The sequence below is a fragment of the Agelaius tricolor genome, unplaced genomic scaffold, assembly GCF_023055355.1.
Source record: "Agelaius tricolor isolate 1412-34295 unplaced genomic scaffold, bAgeTri1.0.p SCAF_5, whole genome shotgun sequence".
Classification (NCBI taxonomy): Eukaryota; Metazoa; Chordata; class Aves; order Passeriformes; family Icteridae; genus Agelaius; species Agelaius tricolor.
Window position 1 is genome coordinate 41,372,516 of NW_027269265.1, and position 21,343 is coordinate 41,393,858.

The 21,343-nt window shown below is 40.0% G+C and overlaps 1 protein-coding gene across 1 annotated transcript in view; it reads right to left on the reverse strand.

Annotated features, from left to right (window-relative positions):
* Positions 1 to 7,921: 7,921 nt before the first annotated feature.
* The window catches only part of TTC17 (tetratricopeptide repeat domain 17), a 54,704-nt gene continuing 41,282 nt past the window's right edge, over positions 7,922 to 21,343 (reverse strand). Inside the window, exons 17-25 of the mRNA XM_071427585.1 lie at positions 19,038 to 19,208; positions 18,432 to 18,682; positions 17,712 to 17,877; positions 15,257 to 15,377; positions 14,776 to 14,935; positions 14,214 to 14,297; positions 12,636 to 12,755; positions 10,317 to 10,460; positions 7,922 to 8,988 (exon numbers count right to left, since the gene is read on the reverse strand). Coding sequence (XP_071283686.1) covers positions 8,857 to 8,988; positions 10,317 to 10,460; positions 12,636 to 12,755; positions 14,214 to 14,297; positions 14,776 to 14,935; positions 15,257 to 15,377; positions 17,712 to 17,877; positions 18,432 to 18,682; positions 19,038 to 19,208 — 1,349 coding nt within the window. The 3' untranslated portion in view covers positions 7,922 to 8,856. The remainder of the gene's footprint in view (positions 8,989 to 10,316; positions 10,461 to 12,635; positions 12,756 to 14,213; positions 14,298 to 14,775; positions 14,936 to 15,256; positions 15,378 to 17,711; positions 17,878 to 18,431; positions 18,683 to 19,037; positions 19,209 to 21,343) is intronic.

Consider the following 21,343-nt stretch of genomic DNA (forward strand, 5'->3'; position numbering starts at 1 on the left):
CACTTCTCATCTTTGCTTCAGCTGCCCATTCATTAACTTGGAGGTAGAGAGAATAAGGCGTGACAGTGCTGGAGTGCTTCAGTGTCAGTGACAGCACTTTTCCCGGAATGGAGAAAGACAGAAGCACGGCAAGGGGGAGGGAGGTGGTTGGCATTGCCCCACAGCCACTGCTCACACCACTACCTGCTTGTCAGCCCCTCTGATATTACCTCTAGGTGAGGAACAGAAACACAGCTGGAGGGAGCTGTGAGAGGGAGCAGACAGCAAGGCTGGCTCTCAGCCCCCAGGTGCTCTTCCCTCTTTTTCCTCCCACTCCTCCCACTTTCCTCCAGCTGCTGCTCTTTCCTCCCACACAGCAGCTCTAAGAGGCTGGAGGAGACAGTAAGGAACAGGGGAAGCACTTACAAGCTGACAGATGCCACTGCCTGGTTTCTTTCCAGAACTCCATCTTCCTTCGACCTTCACTGTCTCCTGCCTTTGCTCCAAGTTGGCAGCAGCACTCACAGAGGTGGCCGAGCTGCATGGTGTGGATGAAGTGGGGCACAGAGAAATGTGAGTGCCTGGGAACTAAAGCTGGTGACTGAAGCCCTGGGAAGAGGTCATTTTGCTGCAAGTAAGGGAGGATTAATGTAAACAAAAAAAAGTAAAAAAAAAAAGTAAAGCTCATGGGTTCTCCCCCTGAAAACCAAGCCATGCCATCCAGGATCCCTTTTGCTGGAAATCTCGTGAGTAGTGTGCAAGCAAGGCTCTGAGATGGTAATCAAGGGGTACTGGTGACACTTTGAAGTGAAAGAGTCACAGGGATGAATTAATTTACATTTTATCTGCTGTGACCTTGCTGTTTGTTCTAGTAATACCAACTTTTAAATTAATATTGTGAATTCATTCACACTTCGCATTCCCCTCTCAAACTTCCTAGAGTCATGCTGACAATACTAGAAGGTCTTGTTCTTCTTTTTCACCCACTTGAAGGGTTGTGTGCTGAACAAAGAAATCGCAGTAACCTGGTATGCTAGGACATGCTATCCAGACTGAAAGAACTACAACTGCCATGCAGTCAGTCAAAAGGATTAAAAACAAAAAAAAAAAGCTCAGGGCTCAGCTAATACATAAAAAGATGGAAAGAAAATAAAAGCTCTGTCCCTGGTTTCACACAGGTAATGGAATGGGCAGGTTCTAAGCCTCTGCCCAGCACTGAGGAAGGTTGAAACTACAGGCAAATAGAAGGGGTTTGTCTTGGCTTCTCTTCTGAAGCATTTCTAAAGAAACTTCTACCCATTTGGGTTTTTTCCCTTATTTTTGTGTCTTGCAGGTCCTCTAACTGAAGAAAGCAAGCCTTACCTACACTAAAATACACCAAGTTGTTTGTTCGTCTGGTCAAAATGTCTTTGAAACATTTTAGGAGAAAGTGTTTCATAAGAAACACTCTAGGCATCTAAAGGCACAAAATATCCTGTTTATGAAAAGGGACAGAGGGTTCTTTGTCAGAGTACCAGAAGCAGTGCTGCACTGATCTGATCTGCTCCTGAGGAAATGCTGTCACTTGGGTTGCAGCCACCCAGTTTTCTAAGAGGTTTTAGTGATGCTCCTGCTAAAGTTGGTTATTGCATGCAGGTGTAGGGGGTGTTGCTATAGATATTCAAAGGAAGGCCCATGTAGACCCACAGTGACAAGATAAGAACTCTTGTAGAGCTCTTGCAACCTGATGTGCTGACTAAGCTGCTCCAAATAATTAAAACTGCCCTATGATGACAGTCAGGAATTAATTAAGTAGGGTTTGGAAGATCATTTAATTCACCTCTCTCAGATCACTGAAAAAGACTGTAAGGCACTACTGTATTCAAGAGATAACACACAGATTAAATAGATTTTAGACCCAATTCTCATTATGGCAGTGTAATGGTTAATAGAACTGGTTCAGTGACTGAGGTAGGGTGCATCATGTACTTTTTGTTGTGCAAATGTGTGCATCCAGCCATGCTTAGGGACACACACACCCTGCCATCATGCCACCCACTTGCACAGCAAACTGCCCATACCCTTGTGTGACAGGTCCCCATGTCACACAAGACAGAACTCACTGTTTGCAGGTCCCCAGGAAAGAGGGCAAGAGTGAGTGGGAAGATGCCTCCCTGTGAGGTCTAGATTGGTTTCCCTGGTGTTAACACCTCAGTTACTGGAATCACATCCTGACCCTTCTTTTCCAGAGGTAACTTCAATCTAGCCTGAGAAGGCAATAAAAAAGCAGATTACGGATGCTGTACAGTCTTATTATAAAAAAAACTTATAATTGCTTTCAAGCAAGTATTCTACCCTCCCAAAGAAGTCAGTGGGCTAAAAGCCAAGCTGAGTCTGCTCAGGCCTCAGTTTAGTCAGGAAGGCATGCCTTAGATAAGCATGTCACAGAAAAAGTGAAGGACAAAAGCTGTTAATGATCTTTTTTAACAGGCTCAAAAAGTAGCAGGCTCAAAAAGAACAGATACTTCACTGGAAACTGACCTCTGGGACTCCCAGCTGTAGGTGACCAGGAGAGCCTTCGTTCTCGTGCTCTCAGGACGTTTCTGCACTTTGGCTCGTCCCTGGGCCAGGGAGGCTGAGCAGCTGTGGCCCTCCAAACTCCATGGGCACACTGACCGTCCAGGAACGCACGTCAATGCCAGGTGCCCCGCTGCCTGCAGTGGCTTTGCAACATTGACTCACGGCTTCTTAGGCGTCCTTCTCCTTGTTTTGTGATGTCTCCAGACAACCAGAAGGAGCCATCCACTTAGGCCACTGCTTTGTCCTTTTCACTTTGTCTGGTTCTGCCACCAGGAAGTCTCTGATGGTACAAAAAGCAGGACCCTTGTCTTCCTTGCTTCTTCTACCTGGAGCTTCCTCTCTCTTCTTCAAGAGTCTCCTCTAAACCACTAAAGCCTGGTTTCTTTTCTGTTTTCACAGAGAAATCATTTTCCTACATTAGCTTCTACATAGCAGTGAGATATGACTGGCTCCTCCATCCATTTTTGTTTGGATTGCATCTGCCCACAAGTTGGTGTCCCTCAACAACTTTTATATACCAATTCTTTGCTCCTCAGCATATGAATCACAAGACAGGGCACAGCAAAACACACTCCTAAGACATAGTGGTAACTCATGCTACCATGCTGTAATCTGTAACAGCTGCAGCTCTGGGGAATAATTTCTTTAAAAAAACAAAAAACCAAACCAACAGTAGAATTAGACTATTAGAGAGGACATGATTAGATTTAGATCAAGAAGCAAAACAGACAAAAATTTTCCATTGAATTGTAGTAGAATGATGATCATTGATTTATCAGAGTATTATTCTCAGAGACATAGGGATGGGTTGGATTTCAAAACCACCAGTGGTGTCACCATGGAGGGACTGTGGCCAGAAGATTTGACTCAACAACTGTCTGCTCCCTGGTTAAGGCACCAGTAACCACTGAAATTCTTCTGTGGGCCAGTGTCTGGGGCTGTACACCCTTCAGAGCAGAGACTGGCATTTCTGTGAAGTACCTGGCATGCCATAGGCACATATAAACATGCACAGCAATACACTGTTGGACTACTAATAACCCGATTCTGAAGGACTGGGAATGGAAGGAGAAGCCTGAAATTAGATTAAAGAAAAAAACCCCAACAAATCAAAACAACCGCATTAAGAAAATACCCCTAGATTATAAATACCACAAAGCTAACTCCTGCTCACCTGTATTCAAAAGCATTCCTTCTGTGGCACTGTCATTGCATCTCCTCTGGGACTACTGAACTTGAATACTATTATTTTTGCTCTGAAATCCAGATATAGATCATTAGGTTTAAAAGTTTAAAAAAACAGCTACTTACAAAAGTTTGAGGGAATGCTTTTTTAAGCAGTCAGCCTTATCAAAACACCACTCCTAATCAATCCTGAGCTTTTCAATACTTAAAAATGAAAAAAGCTTAAAGTACAAGAACCCTCTCCCTTAATTCAGATTGTCACTTTTTAAACTTTCTTTGTGTGGAATATAGGTGGTACCACTCTTGTGCAGATTCCCTAAAAATGGTAGTGAAAACAAATAGCCTTTAAACTTACTGCCTTTTCTTTTGTAGTAGTCATTTGCACAACTTTCTGTTGGCTCTCACAGATGACCAGCCAGTGGACTTCAGCAAGAGGACCACAAATTGATAGGAAAGCTGCGTAAGCCTCAGTGTTCACAGACTCAAATTGTTTTGTTTGAATAAATACTGGCACACTTGAGTACATTCAGCAAATCAAGAGTAAAAATAAAATCAACAAAACCAATCCCACACCTGACAAAGCCTTCTCTTGGGGGATGTTTCTTCTAAGAGAGTCTCATTGACTCAAAAATGGCCAGCTGGTCCTCTAAGAATCAAGACAACCTGCAGCACTCCAGAAGGACACAGCTAGGTAATGCTTGAGATGGGAGGATCAGCTGAACCTGCCACACAGCATCCAGTAGCTTTGGAGAAGAGGAGCTTGTGTTTTTCTGAATACCCAGGCAAGTCCTTCTAAAGCATTTTCATTCTTTCATTGCTGATACAGACTTAAACTTGGCCTATTCCGTTTCATAGGTTGTTTTTCATTTGGGTTGCTATTATTCATAACCTCTGATTACAACAGTTTGTCACCCGAATTCATAACCAGCAATAATTTCAGTCCCAACCAATGCACCCCCCCCCCCCCCCCCCCCCAATATGTTCTAAAAAGACATCAGACAATGTGTGGGAGGGAGAGGTACAGCAAGGAGAGGAAACATGTTGCCTAAAGTCATAAAGGAGGACAACAACAAGGGTAGGAACATTACTGACCTGGGTCCAAATGTGGGGGGGTTCCTAAATTGGTACCCAGACAAGTTAATGGCAGCTACTGCAAATTGTAGGAAGCAAAAGCATCACAATACAGCAACAGAACTAATTAGCATCTTCACCTATACCATACTATTCTTAGGGAGAGGTTGTGGGGTTTTTGTTTGTTTTTGACCTTTTTCCTGTGAGAGGAAAAGAGAGAGAGTTATAGAGGGGAAAAGAAGGTTGTGAGCATCATCAGAAAACTTTTCTGATGGCCATTTTCTATCATAGGTGATGCAAGGTGTCCACAGACGATGTCAGTCTCAACTGCATTTTAAAACCTCTTGTTTGAATATGATCCTATGGTCACACTGGATGCCAGTATAGTATTTCAGTGTTTCCTTTTTTTGTATGGCATCAGTGCAGTCCTGACCAGTACAACTAAGGCATCAAGAGTGAATCAAATCCAACCACTTTATAGATACAAGTATCTGATTCTTTTCCTGTACCATTTTCCCTCAAAAACCCCTGAATGTCAGGAGCTTTAGAGGCTATCTAAAGCCTCTAAAGTGAGGATGCTGAGGATTTTAAGGATGCTATCTGTGAACAAATGGATACTTTTTTCCCATTTGTACTTCATTCCTGGATATGCTCTGAAAACAGCTGAGAAAACCCCATCTTTTTGGAGAAGAGAGGATTTTGCCATTTACCGATGGTTATGTCATCCCTAAATCAGACTACTTTTTGATATGTTAAGCAGAGCAGTCAATGTGAAATGAGTTACTAAGCCTCATTATTAGAAATCATACTGAAGTTCAGTTTGTCAAAGGTATCCAAACAGTCCATGGAAAGGAACAGGCAATTTGTCACACTCTACAACAGGGAGGGTAAATCACCCTCTCAAGGTAACCATCTTTCCCATTCACGAAAGACAGAGCCTAGACAACCACCTTAGCTTATTTTGAAATAAGTCAAATGGAAGAAGATGCATGTACTCTCTGAATAGGTATCTTACCCTGCAGAGAATCACACTTTTGCTCTTAGAAATTCAGTGGCCTCCATTTCAGCATGCTGCCCAACTTGTTTCCTGTTCATACGATCAGCATAATTAATTTTAATTGACTAACATTTGAACACAGTCAAAGCACTGAAGCCCACCACTTCTTGGCATTTATACAGAAGGGTTGAAGGCATGGAGATGAGAGTGTTCCATTAGCCTTCTCCAAGGGCAGAAGCCAGCATTCCCCAGCAGATCACCAGGGGGTAAAATCTTTAAGACACACACTGTTGCTAGCTTAGGCCAAGTTTATGCTCCCAAGTAGATCTTTTTACTTCCCTGCTTCAGTTGGATGTACTGCTTGTGCACTACATATCTAGGAATTACCTAAAATTTCAGGAAATACAGTTAAGAGAGAAGCATAGGCTATTTATAATTGGCTGTATGGCAGAGAGAGCACACAGTAGCCAAGTAGCAAATGAACATCTGTACATACAAATTTTATGGGCCTAAGGCAGTACACATTTAAGTACTTACCCAAGATTCAGAAGAAAAACCCATCATCAGACTACTGCAGTTTTGAAGAACCATTTCTAATGGGCAAATTCTCTGAAAATGTGAAACATAGCAAGAACAGCAATGTCCTGCTACCTCCTTGCTGCCAGTTTAAAGTAGGACCACACACAAACTCAGTCTCCTTACATTTTTGCTTGATGTCTGTGTACAGTGCATCTTGCTGGATTTCTTAAATAAATCAGTAAACACTGCAGTAAGCAAGATGTAAGCTGGTGTGAGTATTAATTAATTACCAATTTCAAGTGCCCAGCAACATTCTCTACGAGCATAATTCTTGCTGATCCAGAAAAGGTCTATTTTAATTCCATCTTTTGTCAAAGCCATGACCACCAGTGCTCCATATATTGGTGCTTTAGGTTCTTAAGGACCAGCCTTACCCTAGACTTAAATCTCAGCATCTCCCAGCAGCAGTGAGACAGATGCAGTAGAAAAGAGCTCAGCACATGGCAACCACTTGATTTAACCATGTGATACATTAGGAAACCATGTTGTAAGGTACACAGTCTGTACCAAGCTAGGTTTTTGCATACTACATTTTAAAACTAGTATATGAAATGGAAGATTTACCAAATGTATTTAAGTGACTCCCAATACTTATTAACCATTATAAAAGTGAAGCAGACTGCTTAACAAAACTGAATAAAAGCACCTGCTCTGCACATTAATTCAAGGAAAAGCCTTTGTTCTTTCTTCCTACATCAAATGGAAATTCTTTCCATTTACTTGCACCTTCCTTGTTATTTTCCCCTTTCACAGCTCTATGTCAGAAATCTTTGTAATTCATTATCCCAGTCCATGATCCTAGTGGTGGTATTAGACCTTTCACGAAGTAATCTTCCTCTTGGAGTTTATACAGAGATACAGTTATGCCTGTCTCCAGCCAACAACATTCAGCCTTCCAGTAGCCTTGGGAAGAACATAAAATCTGACATGCTGTTGACTCTCTTGACAAAAATTTGACAGGTTCACACACTTTTAATAAAAATCTACCCAACAGCAGCACTTGCTCATACCTCTGTCAGGATTCCTAGATAAATGGAAATTACTTGCAATAAAACAGAGGTAAAATTTGCATTAGAACTGCTCATCTTCAGTCATATATAAAAATATTCAAGGATCCTTTTATGAAGTACTAAGTTCCACTATAATAAAAATTACACTGATGTCACAGTTTCTACCACTGCTATACTTACTCTTAATTTGCATCAATGAGACAGGAAAAATATTGGGGGAGAAAAAACACCCAGTAAGTTCAAAAGCATTGTTAGTTCTTTAAAAAGAATCACAAAGAAGCATGTTTAACACTAGAAGCTGCAGAGTGGCTTACATGACAGCTGAGTTAGTTAACTTTTCCTTATTTCCTTCTGCCACAAACAGAGTGAGAACAGCGGTGCAAGGAATTTTCCAAGGGTATGCAGGAAATCATTGTCTGTTCAGGATTGTCCAAGGCTTTCCTGGCTCCCAGCTCAGTCTGCTCCCAAGGAAAGGCTGTAGCACCTCCAGACTAACCTGCACTCTTGTGAGTGGCGCATCACATACACAGTACAGGAGAAGTTGTTCATAAACAATTTATTTTATTTCAAGTATGTGCCCTTTTTGATTCTGGAGAATCATGTCCTCCACCAACCAAAGACAGAACTGATTTGGAAATCTTCCACCTGACTTTTTTGCTGTTGATACCTTGACACCATGTCCCTCCTCCTCCTTGGCAGCTGAAAGTATGGCTCAGGGTGAGCATAAACTTGCACCTCATTCCAAAACGGCTAGAAATACAGTGAACAAAGAATTAGTAAATCAACCACTCAGGGAGGCAGAGGGCTATGAATATACAGACAAATATAAAAACATCTCATTGGGATTTTTTACCAATTTTTTTTTTTTCCTGCAAGTATGATTAAAAACTACTTTGACTTTAGGGTCCTGCTGTTACCTCCTCCTCATTCCCCAACAGAAACGAAGAATTCCAATGATGCTTCATGTTTCTCATGTTTTTTAATAAATATTTAGAAGTCTGTTCCTCTCCTCCAAAAAAGCAGGTAATGTGGTATGGAGTGAACAAGACTGGACAAAGCATGAGTTTCACATGGATGAATTGCTGATTATCTCTTCTTAATATTTGGTATGGTTGTGTGCTTTGCATTTCCAGTGGCTTAGATTATAAGACATGAAGCAAGTTATTTTGGATGCTGATGCCAATCTGAGCATTACGGAAAAATTAACAGTGCCTAGGTCCTGTTACAGGTGGTCATGGACTCATGGAAGTTTCTTGGTTTAATATTTACACGGATGTTTTAAAATTACGGTCTGTGAAATATATTTTCCAAAGATGCTCCTCTATTTGACAAAAAAATAATAAAAGTACCCTTGATCCAAATCTCATCTCTTTTTAACAGTCTTGTTAAAAATTTCAATTCATCAATTTATCTTAGCACACTTAAGAGCAGAATAGAGAATAATGACATTTTTAAAAAAGAGAAAGATGCTGATCTCTAAGGAGACCGCCGCTCTTTTTTCAGAAGTAAATGACACTGAATGGTGCGGATTCGGTTCTTTGCTGGGGCAAACTCCGGCTGAAGCTTTAGTGTTGACTCATACCATTTCATGGCCTTTTCAAACTCCTCCTGTGGAGAAAGAAACCCGAGTGCAAAGAGTCAGATTCTAAAAACAGTGAACACATTTTCTATGCCTTTCCCATCCCAACCAGTTGTGCAGCATGATATGCACAAAAGTAAAAAAAACAATCCTTGTGATTTAGGATTTTTTTCCTTCTCCCACAAATAACTGATATTTTCTTGGGCTAATGACTCAATTCTGCATAATCCATGGAAAGGAGTCAAGTTATTGCTAAGAATTATTGACCAATGTTCTCGCATTTTCTTTTTAATATTACACCTCTGTATTCTTGCTGCGCAAGTAACTTCTAAAAACAGATTTCAGTCAGAATTTGAGTAGATCAAAGCTTTAAAATCATGGACAATGAAAAACCATCACATTTTCTGAAAAGCTAACATTTTTAGAAACAACCAGAAATTATTTTTAAAAAATTACTCAATAAAAAGAGTAAACCTAAACAAAAACCCCCCAAAACTTAAAAGTGCATACAATAGCTAAACAATTTCACTTGATAAACTGGACTCCAGGCTGGTAGTTAGAAGCATTCATGTGGAAATAGCATCTATTTTTGTAGAGCTGAAATCTCATTACCTACGCCACCCTGCTTTTTTATTAACTAGGAAAGCATGCCAACATCCAATAGTGTATTAGAGGAAAAATGAGAGGAGAAAAGACCCAGAACATTCTGGGCTTTCAGTTAGTTTCATCACTTATATTTTTTCTCTTAAGTTCCTTTTCTCAGTAACTTTAGCTATGAAGTAGAGATAATATGAATTTCTGGTCATATCATAAAGACTAACTAGATCAAGGTGAGTTTTAAATCTTGATCTTAAAAGGTGTATTTTAATAGTATATATAGACAGTACAAAGAAATTTGAGTTCAATCTGAAAATTATATTGGGCATTAAGAATCCAGATACTGAAATGAACGTCCCTTGTGTTTGTTCACCACAACTGAGAGTTGGGTTTTACTTATTCCAAGCTTAGCTCTTCAAGACAGAGACCAAATTCATCATCAATTTTGCAGTATGATAAAAGTATCTTGTATTTAGATGAATGGACAACCCAAATTACCAATTGTTTGCTGCTGTCTTTACAAAGCTTGGCACACAGCATTCTTAAGCCAGCTTATAAAAATGTTGGCCTTAAAGTATTAAATGACAAATAGGGGTAAAATAAGTAGTAACAGTTTTGTCTTTCTAAAGATACTAATTCTTGATGATCATACCAAATTTCTTGAACATTGCTCCTTCAAAATTATTTGTGAGAATAAGACTTTTACATACATGTAAATAGGGTCCCAAAGACAGCTCTACCTGGGCAAGAGCACACTCACCATTGCTACATACACATTGGCCAGTGTGAAATGATTCACCACGAAGTGCGGTGCTATTTCCACTGCCATGGTAGCCACAATGATGGCATCATTCCAGAGTCTGGCATTGTGGAAGATGTTTGCTAGGCTTATTAGTGGTACATCCTGTAAGAGAAGAGCAAGCAACAAACAGTTTCTTTCCATTGCAATTGCCTCAGGATCAGCAAGACAAACAGAAGAATCCACCACCAAACCACACTCATCTGGTTCCTACCCACTTCCCTCTCTTTTGATGTTGAGAATAATGATCCAGACCAATTTTAATACAAAACTACATTTGAGCCTGAGTTACAAACAAAAAAAACCTCACATCCACTCACAATAGTGACAAACGTTACTCTTGGACAGAAAAAAGTCAACGATTAACTCACTTAAGTGAAAGTACATTTAGTTTTTAGAAGCTCTTAGACTATTTTTCTCTCCAAAGATGAGGTGCACTCTTTAGAGACAAGAGAAGCTGTTTTGTTTGAATACCCTCCTTCAGCTCTTGCATAAAAGGAAAGGGAATATGAACAAAGGGGACAGCAGGGAAGAAAACACGGTCTAATCATTAGTGCAACAGATGCATCATTTTTTGTCCTGCCTCTGCCACAGAATTGTTATTCTGATGCTGAGTAATAGCTATAAATAAAATTTTCTCAGCTAGACACTGATGGTATGTTCTTTATTTCCTGGATTTCCAGACTGTGACCTTGTCTGACTGAAAAAACTGTAGAGCCCTGGCAGCCATAACAAACTCTCTGGGAGCTGGGCCTCAAATCTTCAAAATACCGCTTAGTACCAAGGCTTAGGTGCCATCAACAGGACAATAAAAAGTTCTGGATGTATGTGATCCCCGTTTCCTTGACCTTCACATGTCAAGGAATACCTGTGCTGGACAAGTTATTCATGTTTGAAAAGCAGATATTATGGAAGTCAGGATCACAGGAGAAGTTCACAGGAAAATTAATTACCCTTTATTTTCATGAGAAAAGTCAAGAGAAAGTCGCCAAAGTGCATAAAAACAAAGAGGAGGATAAACCAAAATACACAAAATAGCTTTTACTCAGAGTTAGCACTGAATTAAAAGTTGCAGCTCTATCTTTAGAAACAAAAACCAGAGTTTTCTCTGGGGGCAGCTTCAATATGGAGGACAAAAACAAGGCACAAAGTCGGAGAGTCATACCGTCTCAAGCAACATTATATCATACTTCTAGAAAAAAGCATTACTTCACCATAATTTTGAAAACCTGTAGTTTCCAATCCATAATCTGACCCCTACAAATCACACAGCTAAGGACTTCTCTCCTGAGGAACCAATTACATGGAAAGACAGGAAAATAAGCAAAAGCTGGATGTGTTAGGTCTTGGTTCCAACCTTGTTTTAAATGGATAATGCAAATAAATAGAATTATAGGAAATATACAAAGGATATGCAGTGGGGATGTGCATTTCTTAGTTGAGGCATTTCTGCTGTTAATGGCTAAACCTTCCTAATAATATCCTGAAAGCATGAATTACTTCGTCTGGCAATTTTCAGAGAAAGGTTGAAGACCAAGATTCCAGTGGAATTTGCATTTTTCCAGGCTGTACAATTTGTTGCCCAGGTCAAAAAGAAAAAACTGCTATGTTGAGTAAGGAGCCTATATTACATTTACCAGTTTGCAAGAGGGAGCTTGGTGTTTAAGAGCAGACATTACAATGCTCAGCACAGCACCTGCCAAGGTGAAGGGTACAGAGCACTTCAGCCAACTGCAACACTGAAGAGAAGACTGTGTTCAAAGTACTGCCTTTTTTTTGGAGCAAGGAACCGCTGCACAAAATCAAGGACGAGTGTACAACTGAGATTCACAGCCCAAATGCTTAAGATTCAAGCACTTTAGTAATTCCTTTAGATAATCACCTCCCACCCTCTCTAAAAGCACAACCAGAAGACATACTCCCTTCTCTAAAAGCATAACCAGAAAACATACACCCACATCTTAGGTTAGACTTGTCCAGACAACGTCTGATAAAGACTCAAAGTCCTACCTAACAGGAGGAAGTTCAAGTCTGGGATGCCCAGAGGAGCTGTCACACCCACTGAACTGCAGGAAATTCCACTGAACCTTTTCTGCAGTTAGCTTTTTTTAAGTCCATACTAAACAAAGGGTGAAAATCTTGGTTTCACCTCAACTAGCTAGTATCTAATACATTACAGACACCTGATATAGTGTTGGCCTTAACAATAGTCTGTGAAAGCTCTGCTGTGACAAGGAAAACATTCTTTCACCTGAGGAGTGGGCACGCATGTGTACACACCTTCATGTGATGGGGTGCATAGTGCAATGCTTGCCGTAAACAGTCAATTGCCTTCTTTCCTTGGCCTTTCACCCTCCAGTAAAGAGCTGCCATGCTAGAGAGGACCCATGAAGTCTGATTCTGGCAAAAGAAGAACACAAAAAACTGTCATGTAAACACTGGTAGCGAATACTCTTCCTACCTTTCACTCTTCCAATTTATTTGATATACTGAGATAGAGGATGTTACACTTTAAAAGAGCATTAAACTATTTTGAAGCAGCTAAAAGTTTCTGACAACATATACGCAATAACAAGGTAAATGAGACTGCCAAATGAAACAAATTCCAAGTTCAACATCATTTCCTTAGGAACAGAACAGCAGTTAAACAGCTTTCAACAGCAACAGTTTCAGCAGACACAACAGCTTCTAACAGCTCTCTGATGCTGAGCATCTATATGTGCACACACATTACCCAACATGAAGGAAAAAACTTAGCTAAATTAGCTGATTGGACCTGTAGGCTCCCTGCAGTCACTGGAAAGAGAAAGGATGCCCTGGGATGCAGCTCAGTCCAGAAGCCTGCCAAAGCCCAGTCTCTACCTGGCTGACTCCCATGCCCTGTGTTACAAAGGAAAATACTGAGAATTCTGTTTCTAATCTCTGCACTAAATATTCAGCTTATCTGGATAAATCTTGGTGTGTGTAGGGGAAACTAGCATGTAAGCAAAAAAGCTAGTATACATCTAAAGTGAAAAAAACCTAACTCTTGTAACATGAGGATAAGAGTAATGTCTTTACTTTCAGGGGATGGACAAAGCTATATTGGTAATAATTTCAAAGCACAGCAAGTATCTCAGACAGCTTTAGGTCCAACAGGCTAGGGGCACCAAACGGTTTTCATTGAGCTCTCTTTTCCATAGTAGTTTGGGATATTGTCCCTACTAGTTGTAAATACAGAATAGCAATCCCTGACATTCCTGTCTGCTTCGTGGATCCTGTGAAAATTATGCCCCTAATCCTCTCACCCTAGGGCTCACAGCTGAGGTCCTTTACCCAGGAAGCTTGGGTTTCTCTGGGGAGAACAAGAAGTGCAGGCTTGCACATGGTACCACACCTCTCCCTGAACACTGCCCCAGGCAGAAGCAGCAGGCTGAAACGGGAAGCCCCTTTGAGCTGTCTGACAGCAGCATGCCAGGAGTGTTACTGGAGAGGGGAGACATGGCTTAGCTCCACTCTCCATAAGCTCCAAGTCAATGTAGCATAAAGAAAAAGAAGAGGGTCGAGAACTGTTGAAATAGTTTAATAAATCAATAATCAGCAATGCTGCTCACTACAGGGCACAGGAAACACTGGGACATTTGACAAGCTTAGGTTTCAGCAGAGAGATACAGAAGACACTTGATGGTATAAGCATAGGATATACCTCCACAAAATACCTGTGAGGGCATTACAGATGCTAAATAGACACAAATCCCTAGTACAAGTACTAATACACTCCTTGAGCAGGATTTCAGACAAACGATTGGAGACCGGATTGACCACTATGCCACTCATGAGCAGTAAGCCCAGACTTCTCATCTTCTCCTTTACACATACCTTTTCCAGAGCTTTGGCTATTCGAGTACCAACTTGTTCTAGTGATTGTGGTGAGTAGTGGTCTTTGCCAAGATTCTGTAGGACCTGTGCAATAGGAAGTAAAAGTACTTAGATGCTGGAACCTGGTAAGAGATGTCGCCTTGCTCATTGATTGCTTTTTTGCCTGGCATTTTTACAAATGCTGTAACCTGCTTCAACCTAAACACAACTGTCTATCTTGAGTTGATACCATCTATATAACACAGTGCTATAACTCCATGACACTGAATACTAAGAACACTAGAAATTCTGAATATGCTGAGTTGGACTTTACCTTCACTTATTCATTCACAAAGAGCTACAAATACAGAGACACTAATGGTGTTTTAGGATTTCCCTCAGGGCAGACTGTAGATGGCTGGGAAAGCATTCTGGGAAAATTTCATGCTGCACTGTTCTTACAGTTTTACCCAGGCATTCACTCACTGAAAGTCACCTCTGGAGACAAGGCACTGAGCTAAATGCACCTTGAATCTGCCACGGTATGGCCACTTTTGTGTGACAGCCTTCAGCTCTGGCATACCTCTTTCAGCTGACTTTCTCCAGTGTAATGCAAGCTGGCCCGACTAGAGACACCTTGCAGGTGGTCCAAAGTATGCATACTGGCTGGGACGTTTGGGTTACAAAGGGGCTCCATGGCTGGTTCCTGCAGCTGTGTGGCAAAATCAATGTGTTCTGTAATGCTACAAATGTCATAAAACAAGTCAAATTAGTTAAGAGAACAGAATAGTCATTAGAAAGCTCTCTGCTGAACGTAAACTGCTCAGAACCTGGCAGAATCTCATCTGAGTAGCTCAAGAAACAAGAGAAACTGGATCTTTCATCTGCACTTGCACTTTCCAAGACTAATTGATGAAATTCCACATAATGCTTTCAAACTTCTTAGAAATCCTGGAAGTTTTTTCTTACTAACATAAAATCTTCAGTTTACACACACTGAAGACCAAGTAACTGTCCTGCTTTGTGTAAGTAACTTACTTAGGGCTCATATCTAAGATACTCACTCAATGTTTTTAGCAGAAACAGCAAGCCACGTGCTGGCTACAGTTGTAAGCTCTACCCTGCGGAGTTTCAGGCATTCATCAGGACTTGGCCAGCCAAGGCTACGGTAATCACGCCTTTTTCCTTGAGAAAATAAAACAAAAATAGAAGAAACTTTCTGGAAGGAGAAAGACATTCTACTTCAGTACAATGACTCTTAAAATACTCTATGCCAGTGGATACATCCCCTACATTATAAAAGTCACTGTCTCGCAGAGACATTTCTTTAAGAATGTTCCTGAATCTAAATGGACTGAATGGGACTGGTAGCATGCACAGACAGAACCAGACTGTGCACAAGACAGATTAGGAGATGAAGTTTCAGACCTGTCTCATTACACTTTTTCCAAAACTACAGATTAAGAACAATTGCCAATCTTGTTTACAGGTAACGTTGCTACTTAAATGTCCTTAAACCAAATTTGTGAGTCATCATTAATGTTCTACAGCTACAGTTAAAAACTAGTAAAAGTTTACTTGTCTATCTGTTGACAATTCCAGGCAAAAAAACCTGCCAATACTTTCAATGAGTATTGTTTAAGACAGTCAGTGGCTTTTACCATGTTCTTAGACTCAAGATGAAACCTTCCTGAGACTATTTAACAATTACACTTTAGCTCTCCCACTTTGCAGAGGAGCAAAGCAAGGCAGGGAAAGGTTAAATAACTTGCTTTATGTTAACTAACAGATTACTGATAGAAACATGAACCTGATCTTCACATCTGAACTAAAGCCTACTGAAATTTTTCCCCCAAATTTGGTAGATACTATATCAAGTCCTAGGAAACTGGCCTGTGTTAAATGTTAGGAAACATTTTCCTCTGGTATCAGAAACATCCAAACTATTTGGAATGTAAGAAAAATTCGCTACAGCAGTAGATTTGCACAGTGGGAAGCCAAGTTTAACAACATGCCAGTCTATCGAATCAGCTACATAGAGAATATTTCAGTATTTATTTCTAGTTACATGAAATTTTGCCCATTTGGATGCAATGCCTATTTCTCATCCAAGTTACAGCAAACCACTTCAGCATATTTTGCAAATAATGAAGAAGTCTGCAATACCATGAATTTTGGAAAATATTGTGATAAAAAGAAAATTAATTTCGAGATACAAAGAGAAATTTCAAAGGAAAATAATCAGCTCCCATCGCCACCACTGTGAACTATCCAATTGCAAGTTCCTACTGGCGTGAAGGGGAAAGGACATAAAGAGATATGGAAATGCTACAGACACAGTTCAGTAGTGTGGGAAGGAGTGAAACACAAGACAGATACCATCATTCCTCTGTTCTACCAAGAACTCCCTAGGTGATCTTCAATTTGTTACTTAAATTTTGATGATTTAGCTCTTGCAAAGAGGATGCCAGCAGACCCTGCCTCACAGGAATGTTGGGAAGATTACTTTACAATTGAGGGATGCTATGTAATAAAGCCGCAGAAGTAACTCAGAGGGAAAGAAGATATACATTGAGGAAAGGACAGGTGTGTACTACTCACAAATGACAGTCTGTTTGCATGTATTCTTTCCCCCCCATTTAAATATTTAATTCAATAACCTACATTTGTCAGTTGCTAAAAAAGGAGGTTGTTAAAGATTTAATGTAAAAGCCTTCAAAATGTGAAATCACTTTCCAGGTCATCAAATTGTCAAGAACTAAGATGCACTGTAGAACTTTGCTTACACATCAGCCCCACAACATTAAGATTTTAGCTCCATTGAAAGGTAAGACAAGTAAAGGGGTCAATTACTTAGGTTTTATTCTCTGGCACTATATTAACAGAGTACCCTCCAATTCCTCTTATTCAACTAGCAAAAACTCCATCTGCCTCTCAAAATCTCATCTGTGTTGGTGCAAAACCCTTCTCTTCCATGGCTACACTGTTTTGGAAGACAGTTTCTAAGTTTTCTCTTATAATATCACTGAACAATTATAGCAGAACACTTGATTTTTATTTACTTAATTTTTATTAGACTAAGCTTTCAGCTCTTTCTCTTTGAGTTTTATGTCTTCTGCTTAGCCAGAAGTCTTATTCTGCATCCTGATAAACTAACTCCTCTGCTTATTAAGTTTATCAAAAGAGATCACCAAAGTCCCCTCTCTCTTTTACAACTTCTACTTACAATATCTACCTCTTTCATCCTCCACTCTCACCACCTCATCCCCCAGAAGTTTTGGAAATTAACCAGAAAGTTTTCATTCAACACAAAGTTAGGCTTCACTTCATCAAGAAGTTGCTGATGGAAGAGATTTCTTGGTTTTCCATGTACTCATCTAGAAGGGGCATTTCACTATGTAGTTTTTGTGATGCTTATTTTCAGTAATAAACCAGTGTAACATAAAGGCTGCAAAGGAAATAAACCATAATAATACAAAAGCTGCAAATGATTTGCTATCTCTAGAAGTTGCAGGTTACCTATTGGTCCAGGAGAAGGTATCTTTGGTCCACTGATCTCTAGAGCAGTTTGGTAAAAGTTTTCATTTTCTGCATTAGTCCCTTCTTCCACATTTCTTCCAACTGGCTCCTGAAGATCCAAGCTTTCAACTTTTGGTTTCTTTAAACGCTTGACCTGAAAAGTGATCTACCAAAAGAACAATATTAGCAAGGTTAACAGTAAGAAACACCATGACTGTTTTGCACTACTTGTTTTAGCCCAATGCACTACTTGTTTTAGCCCAAAGATGTTACAGATGAGACCTTTGTCTCTCTCTTTTCCTCCCCATCTCAACTCACTCTCAAAGCCTGCTCCCTTTCACTGCATCACACCATGCAAACCAAGTATGCAACTTCAGACCTCCAACACAAGAGAAAATAAATTTAACTGCTGAAGAACTGAAAGGCATTTTTCATAATACATTTTACTGGCAACACAATGACAAGAGGGATTCCTGTGTTTTCATGCTAACTAGAACTTTTGGTTAGAATATTTTTTTATTTTTAACTGTGATCAAGAAGTTGGTGATGGATTGAAACTACTTGTTCATTTCACACTGGCCATCAACGACTGCATCTTTTAGGCTCATAGGAGAAGTTCATAGATCTGTATCTCCCAGTACTAAATCCCTTGAACTGTTTTCATCTTTGCCTTGTCCACAACACTTAGTACAAGACTTAAGTAAACTAACTCAAACTTACCCATTCAGCTTCATCATCATCACCACAGTCCCCAAAACAGGAGCTAGCTAGTCCATCCTGAGATCCCTTCTTCAGGACCCGGATTCCCTGCAAGTCCATCCGACGACCTTTTACCTCCAGTGCCCCTTCAAAAGCTTCCTGAGGCCAAGAATTTTCAAACTCATCCACCAAAGCCAGCATCTCTTCAGACATCTGCTCATCTTCTAAACCCTCCACTCCTTCTGAACCATTGCTTTCTGCGGTGACTGTGTCTAAGAGGGAATACCATAAAAAACTTAAAAAATTATTTTCCCTGTGCTTTCACAAATTGTACAAAAATAATCTTTTTTCTGTGACCTAATTTTTCCCCTTGCACAAGCCAAGTATCACTGACTACTCACTGCACAAAGAGAGAACTAGACAATAATGCACATCTCCTCATCACAAATAAGCATTCCTGTTATGCTTGCAGAAGAATGGTGAAAAGAATGAAACTAGTTTATGGTTACTTAGTACTTTATGGACAGAGAGCGGAAAATACAGCTTCTCAGTGGAAAACAGACAGCTCTTCTGAAAAATCTAGAAACAGTTTTATTGGCCAGAACTGATTTTGTAAGGCTGACTTACTTTCCAATCTCAAGAAGGAGGGATCCCTTGCTGAACTCTGAGTAAGGACTTCTGGATCTTCTGTACCTCCTTCAGAGTGTCCTTCTGTCACTGCTGTAGCTGACTCATAGTGGTCATCAAAGTATTTCTCCTTGCCATAACTGCCATCTGGATTTTTTTCATGACAGTGGCCTGAAAGAGAGAAATTTAATGATATACCATGAGAGAAAGCTCTTCCTGGACACAAGTGCAGAAGCTGTATTGTGGAAGCTACCATCTTCTAGTTTTGTGTGGATTTTCTATGTTTTTAATCTATGGATTAAAACAATAATTCTACAAAGTATGAAAGACTTCATTCAGTGATTAAAAACTGATCTGCCCACTGACAAGAGAGATAATGTAAAACAGTTACAGGAAACTATGCTATTAGGTACATGCTGTGAACTACTAATGCAAGAAAAATCAGCTACTTTTCAAAGGAAGGTTGCACAGGAGGTGAGAAATTACTGTGTGCTGGTACCCACTCCAACAAACACTCCCAAGACACGTTTTAGTGACAATACACCATATGAGGTGTTTGCCTGCCACATGAATTTTCACTTAAGAGACCACAGTGGTGACCATGCTTGAGGAAAGAGCCAAGGCAGACTGATCTGGGAATGCCAGGCTGACCTTCTACGCCAGCAACAGACAGCATGTTGGTACAACCAGCTCATGAAAGAGAAAGACAAAAGTTAAGAGCATTAATCTGTGCAAAAAATCAGAAGTTTATACAGCTTAAAATTAAATATCTATAATTTTGTGCTCAGGTTACAAGTTCACATTCCACCAAATGCAAAGATCCAGGAATAACATTGGAAAGAATCCAAACATAGAGTCAGTAATAAGCAGAAATAAAAAAGGGCACACTTGCAACAGTAGTCTTTGAGCATCCTTTAGTACCACATAAGCATTTAGACACTTTAAAGGGTGACCACCTGCATCTTTGTAACAACAGTTTTGATAATAAGTACATTTTAACTACAAATCTCCAATTTTCTAATACTAATTACTTTCCACGGCCAGAGGTGCTTAGGGAATACTGCTAATGATGCCATTCTCCACATGTGTGAGGCTGGGAACTGCCCTGAACCCCAAGGTGCAGCTATGATGCTGAGACACAGACATGTACACATCTACTGCTTTAAAACCCTTCCTTCCTTTATTTCAATCACTTGTGAGTGAAAACAGTATACGTGAACAAATGAATTAAGAAGCCCACAGCTGAATAAAAGCATTAGAGATTGTCAAGTACAGTCTCCATTCTACCCTCTCTGAGTGAAAATTGTATTTCTCCATGCATATGGGAAGCATTATTTTTTTCAACCAGAAGCATAAAATAACAAGAATGTGAATAAAGTAGATCAGTGAGCCCTTTCTACTTCACACAATGATCCTATGGTACAAAGGCAAATTCTAGGTTTTACACCATCATCAGGCCAGTGTGATGAGAGGATGGCTCTAACTCTCACATAAGGGTAACTTGTTCCAGTGCTTCTCTGCAAAGTGAAACTACAGCTTTTAGCTCTCTGCTTCTCCACCTGGGAACACTCAGGTGTCACCTTTGGAAGAGAAACAAACCAGTATTTTCTCTGTGTGAGTGACCAAAATCAAACAAATTAAACTAGATTTATAATCTTTTGGGAAAACTATTTCTTGTCCTACCTCTTCTGCTGTATGTAAGAAAACAAACAATGTTATGAGTAAGTATATAAACCAGAAGTAGTTAACTTCATAAACTCTTCTAATATCTACCATCCACTATAGTCAACCTTTCCTAATCTATCAGTCATTGATTCTTTCTTCAGTCCCCTGCCCACCTCTCCCATTTTGCTAATAAAAACTAATCGGTTTCATATTAAAAAAAAAAAAAAGAAGAAAAAGATAAAACAATCACTTCAATATATGGAGAGCCTCACATTTAGTCATGACAAATGGTGCACACAGAACACTTAAGCTGTCCCCACCTGACATCAACCCAGCCTGATTTCAAGGCAAGTCAGGTGCTTAGAAATGTGATGGCCACAATTCCCTCGGCTGAAGATCCACTCATCATTAGTATAAAGAAAGAAGCAGAGGGGCTCAAACCTAGACAACTATTTTTAATTGAAATAAAAATGCCAAAAAGGATTAAAACAGCTGGAAAGCACAAGCAGAAGGAAAAAAATGATGGTACTTAAAATTCTACTTAACACCAACTCTGTTAACATTAATTTACAAACACTGACAGCTAAAAACAGGCTAGATGACTGTGCCGGCTTTCTTGGGATCTGAGAGCTGCTATATAT